The following is a 6,308-nucleotide window of genomic DNA, read 5'->3' on the forward strand; positions in this document are numbered from 1 at the left end:
TCTATCTATCTATCTATCTATCTATCTATCTATCTATCTATCTATCTATCTATCTATCTATCTATCTATCTATCTATCTATCTATCTATCTATCTATAATCTATCTATATCTATACGATTTATATACATTTTTTATTTCAAATTCCAGCATTTACAAAAGTAACACGAGTTAACTCTCAAGATTATGGTGTCAAATTAGTCGATACAGCTGGACAGGATGAATATAGTATATTTCCCGTACAATACAGTATGGATTTTCATGGTTATGTTTTGGTCTATTCTATTACCAGTCAAAAATCTTTTGAAGTTATAAAAATTATTTACGAAAAACTATTAGATGTTATGGGCAAAAAATAGTAAGTAACTAAGACTTAAAATTAAATTCAAACATAAAATAATTATTTTCTTTTAATATTTTCAGTGTACCTGTAGTGTTGGTGGGTAATAAAACAGATTTACATCAAGAACGCACAGTGTCCACAGAAGAGGGTAGAAAATTAGCTGAATCGTGGCGTGCTGCATTTTTAGAAACTTCTGCTAAACAAAATGAGGTATGGAGAGGTTTAAAAATGTTAATTGTATGTTTTTGTTTAATTTTTTTATTTTTAATTCGTCTAGTCTGTGGCTGATATTTTCCATCAGCTTTTATTGTTAATTGAAAATGAAAATGGTAATCCTCAGGAGAAGAGCAGCTGTGTCATTTCGTGAGTCATTTTAAGCTTAGCTTAAAAGTCACAACTTGTCGTCGTACCACATTACAAAAACAAAATAATAATAATATAAAACAACAAACAATTAATTAATTGAACATTGGCTGTACCGCCTCAATAGCAACAACAAGTAAATGATACATATACCGTTTTTAATTTTTTTTTATAAATATTTCTTAAAATGATTTTATCTTTTTTTTTTCTTAGTTTAATATTTTTTTCTTTAAAATAATTTCCCTTTATTTCATTTCTTTTTTAATATTTAGTTAATAATAGATGAAAAATCCATAAAAAAAAGGAATTAAAAAAGAAACATTTAAGTTTAAGCAATGCCTAAATAGCAACTAATTTTCATTTTCTTTTTATATTATAAATAAAAGTTTTAGTTAATTTTCTCTTAAAAAAAACTTAAAAAATCACAACAAAAAAATCTAATTTTAAAATTAATGCAATACTGGCTTTTGGCTGCAAACATTTTTACTTTAATTTTTAATTTAATTACTTGTAATTTTTCTTTTCTTTTAAACAAAAATTCTATTTCAAAAAACACACAAAAATCAAATTAAAAAAAAAATATTTTTTGAAATTCTTTTTTTTATCTGTTGTATTTACAAAAAAACAAACAAAAAGATGTTTATAGAAATGGAATTTAAGTTTTTAATTAAACAAAAATATCAATAAAACAAATAAATAAAAAAAACTTAAAAAAACTTCATTTCTAATTAACGTGATAGAAAGTGGAAACTTTTCCAGAAATCATTTTTATAAAACTGTTCGATTTTTTATACCCTACACAAATATAGTAGGGGATAAGGTTTTTATGCGTTTGTGCTGATGTTTGTAACACTCACAAATATTGGTCCTACACCATTAGAATCACTTTCTGAGTCGATTTAGCTATGTCCATCCGTTTGTCCGTCTGTCTGAGTTAACCTTGTGCTCACGCAATAGGTTACTTTTTTCAAAATAATTTGATAAAATTTGGCACATACTCTAAGCTATTAAATATGGTTGAAATCGGTCCATTATCTCGCCTAGCCCCATACAACTGTACCCCCCGAAAAAGTCATTTAGCTACCTCCATCCGTCTGTCTATGTGTCCATGTAAACTTTGTGCGCACGCTATATGTCACAATTTTCAAGATAATTTAATGAAATTTGGCACAAACTCTAAGCTATTCAAATTTTTAAAAATCGGTCCATTATCTCGCCTAGCCCTCTTACAACCGTACCCCCGAAAGGGGCTTTTGGGCTCATAATTAAGTTAAATATTCTATTATGTCAACAAAAATCGATAAAACTTAGTTTTATAGAACTTTAAATGATACTACCGATTTTGGTAATGATCGGGGCTCATTTGATCCTAGCCCCCATACAAACCCCCCTTCAGAAAATGACTAGGGTCAAAATTCACTTATAAGCACTAATAAAACGATTAAATTTTACATAAATAACTTGGAAGTAGATTTAAATTCCTCTACCAACATTTATAATTATAGGCCCATATTTACCCCTTACCCCCTTATCAGCCCTCTTGTAGAAAATCTCTTTTTTTTTAACAACAATAAGTATAAATATTCCGTTAAAAAACAAAACAAATGTTATATTTTTTAAATAATAATCCACATTCTATGTAGGGTAACATAGAGTCGGACATGACCGACTATGCATTCAACTTGATTTTAACATTATTTTCGATATTTATTTTGAAAAATTTTTATAAATTTCCTTTTTATTTATATTTCTTGATAAATTTCCCTTTTTCAATATTTTTAAAAGTAAAGAAGTTCTTTTTTTTATATTTTAATTAAATTTTTTAAGATATTTTATTTTAAATCGCATTTTTCCAGTTCGTTTAATACAAAAACTCTTAAGTCTGGTAACAATACAAAATGGCAGCTCTAAAGAAATCGCTAAAATGTCCCGTAACAACAATATATCCCGCTTAAAGATGTAACAAAAAAACCGCTAGATATGCCCATAATAATAATGCTAGATAAACAACACCATTCAAAATTGTGCTGATATTTCGTGTAGCAGCAGTCAATAGCAAAATTTAGTTGTGTGTGCTTGAAATCAAAATTTATATTCTTATTATTCTATTTGTTCAAATATTATTTCATTATTATATTAAAGCGAATATTACTGTTTCTTTGTTTAACAAAATAAAAAGTAAAATACGTAAACAACGGAAAAACGGCTGCATATAAATTTAAACAAAACGCAAAATAAAAGTGAAATTTCTTGTGCTAAAACCTTAAAATATAAAACAAATTAAAAAAAAGAAAAAAATATAATTAAGTGACGAAATATCATAAAAGTTAAAAATATAGCGTTTCCTAATACTTATAATAAAAAAGGTTAGCAAATATAATGTAATTTTGAGAGAATATCATTAAAGTGGTTAAACAAGTTATTTAGTTTTAATTGAAAACGAAAAAAATAACAAGAAAATTTAACTTAATAAAATGTAACAAGTTACTAAAAACATGCTTAACTGAACTGAAAAAAAACGTGAAATACGAACAGAAAAAAATTGTTGCAAAAAGGAAGTTATTTTAAAATTTCCTTTTTTTGTAGTGGAGAGACAGGCAGCTGCTGCTCACTACTTTTTTAATAATGCCTTAATAAAAGTAGAGTTGTCAAGTCAAATTTTTATAATGACAATTGGCGGGATTGATGAATTGTAAGGTTACAGGGTTGGTTTTCATGGTAGATTAGTGTAAATTTAAGGACACTGTTGCAATTTATTTCAATGATTTTACAAACTCAAAACTTTCTGATAAATATCAGATGAGATGTACTCAATATTCCCTGACGGTTCATTCAAGATATAAACTTTAGACTCCAGAACCAATGATGCAGATGTCTCTTATATACACAACGGATCACAATCAAAGTGGTAACTGGCCATGTGAAACTTATCCTAAAAGATTCAACTTCAATAGTAATGACTTCTGTAGAAGCTATCAATATGAAGAGTAGTGTATAACTCAAAAAAAAAAAAAAAACTTACAGCAACATATATATCTAATAGGGAAACTGTATACATTAGTCAGTCTTCCCAAAATACAAATAGTTTTGAACACGGTATTCTTTAAAGGAAAGTGCTTGGCAGGAGGGTATTGATATCATTTCCTGCTATTTAACCCCTTAAGACTTTTTTCGGGGTTAATGTTAATCTATAACAACATTTAGCGTCTTACGCATTCTTCCTATAATATAAAGTCTAGCCTAAAGTATATTCCACAGTCCAGTAAATTCTATAGTCTAGTCCTAGGGTGCCCAAGCCCTATACAGTTTTGTTTTTGTAAATGCGCTTAGTTATAAGCAGTGTGTTTTCTATACACTTGAACTGCCGGTCTATACTAGGAAACTTTTGTGAAACTTTTGATTTTGCGTGAGAGAGAAAGAATATCATGTATCTCTCTCGCGGAGTGTTCCCACGACAATTGGATCTTCGCTCCGGAATGACCCGAGTCATACTCGGCCAAAGATTGTCAACCCAGCCGAAGCTGTATTAACAGAAAGTTTTTTCCACAGGAAAGAGCTATTGGCCACAGTCGAACTGGTACAACAACAACACCTGGGAAACTTTTGATTTTGCGTGAGAGAGAAAAAGAAAGAATATCGTATCTCTCTCGCGGTGCGGAGTTTCTCGTACTCGAAAGCTTTTTTTTTGTTATTATTCTCATTCGTACCACAACAAATCAATCTAATTGACACTTAGTTTCTAAAACAGAAGTTTCTATGTGTGAACATAAAGAAACTTTAAAAGAGAATTAAGAAAAAGTTTCTCAACAAAAGTTTCCTAGTGTGGATTGGGTCTAAGAAACTTTTGGGGACTCCTGGTCTAGTCTGTATTCTTATCTACAGTCTTGCCTAGAAGAAGTTAAAAGCTTTTGACTTAAATTTTCTTTTTATCTATTGTTTAAAGAAATTTTGGAGATTTCTAGAAAAACTACTAGGAATATGCTTAAAAACCTACAGCCACCCTAAAATGAATGAATGATTATTGTAGTTTTTGTTGTTATTTTCTTGTTTTTTTTTTCTTCTTATTATTCATTTTGTCTGTTATTGCATTGGTATGAGTGTATGTTTTTTTTTTGAGTTATTGTTGTTGCTATTTTTATTATAAACATTATAGAAGAGCGCGCGCGGGTTATGTGCAAATGAGGAGAGGTCATCTTTATTTGTTTTTGTTGCTGTTGTTTTGTTTCTGTTTCTCGTAATTGTCATTTTTAACACGAAACGATTTTTTTTTTTTTTGCTACTTTTATTATTACTGCTACTCTCTACCTATAGTACTAAACTAACTCACCTGGAATGGGACAAACAAAAAACAGAATAGAAGGGAACAAATAATAAAAAAAGAATAGTGTTAATTATTAACGTATATTTATAGGTACATAATATAATAAAATAAATAAATTTAAATAATTTTATTATAATTAAACAACAACTGAAGGTTAATATTTTAGTTTAAAACATTAAAAAAAGGAAATTTTAAAATTGTTATTTTTTTTCTCATTAAATTTGATTAAAAGAAGTTTTAATAAAATTTTTATTTACATATTTTTATGTTTTTATTTTAGTGTTTTTTTTTCAAATATACATAAATACCCACTCATAACAAACGTGTAGTGTTTGGTCCAATTTATAAAAAAAATCAAAAAATAAAAAACACAATTTTTTGTTAAAATTCCCTCCCACAGTGCGTCGGTGGGCCCTGCACAAGTATTAAATTTGAATTTCGAAAATCATCAAAGAAAGTTTTAGAAAGGTATGTATGTGTGTGTTTGTGCATTTTTTCATTTGTTTTTTTTTTAAATTTACTTTTACTATTTATTTAACAAATTTCTACTGTTTATTTAGTCTTATCATGTTTTTCATTTCTGTTAAATAAATTTACTTTAGATAACAATTTTATATTGTTAAGAGCAGTGATATTATTCTTGTTTTTTTTTTTTTTTAAACTAAAACTCAAGGTCGTATGTTTTCTGTTCTTTCGAATGTAATGCAAGTTTAAAAAAAAATGAATATATTTTATTGTGTATTTTAATTAAATAAATAAAGGCATTTATTAAAATAATAGAATCTATTAATTAATTAGTGTAAGGCATCATTTTGTTAACTTCCGGTTGTAACATGTGTTTAATTTTAAACGAAACAGTGATACACATATACTGACCATACGTCAGACTAGGTCCAGTAAAACCAGCGACAAACATATAGTCGGCTCTATAGGGAAGTATATAGTGTAGTCTATAATGTAGTCTATAATATATTCTATAGTGTAGTCTAGTCTATAGTCTAGTCTATAGTCTAGTCTATAGTTTAGTCTATAGTCTAGTCTATAATCTAGTCTATAATCTAGTCTATAGTCTAGTCTATAGTCTAGTCTATAGTCTAGTCTATAATCTAGACTATACTGTAATCTATAAACTAGTCTATAGTTTAGTCCTTAATCCTTGTCTAGCCTATATATACTATGTATAGTCTAGTCTATAGTCTAGTCTATAGTCTAGTCTATAGTCTAGTCTATAGTCTAGTCTATAGTCTAGTCTATAGTCTAGTCTATAGTCTAGTCTATAGTCT

The 6,308-nt window shown here is 28.0% G+C and overlaps 1 protein-coding gene and 1 long non-coding RNA gene across 2 annotated transcripts; both read left to right on the top strand.

The window, feature by feature from the left end:
* Positions 1-141: 141 nt before the first annotated feature.
* Positions 142-1,117, top strand: LOC111678411 (GTP-binding protein Rheb homolog; the record flags this gene model as incomplete). The annotated part of the gene is made up of 3 exons (XM_046947982.1): positions 142-356; positions 422-551; positions 619-1,117. Coding segments are annotated over 3 exons (435 nt in total), but the record flags the coding sequence as incomplete, so codon positions are not given.
* Positions 1,118-2,509: 1,392 nt separating this feature from the next.
* Positions 2,510-5,674, top strand: LOC124419826. The gene is made up of 2 exons (XR_006940834.1): positions 2,510-3,070; positions 5,306-5,674. It is a non-coding gene; the product is annotated as an uncharacterized LOC124419826 (long non-coding RNA).
* The last annotated feature ends 634 nt before the right edge of the window (positions 5,675-6,308 follow it).

This window comes from Lucilia cuprina, chromosome 4, assembly GCF_022045245.1.
Source record: "Lucilia cuprina isolate Lc7/37 chromosome 4, ASM2204524v1, whole genome shotgun sequence".
Classification (NCBI taxonomy): Eukaryota; Metazoa; Arthropoda; class Insecta; order Diptera; family Calliphoridae; genus Lucilia; species Lucilia cuprina.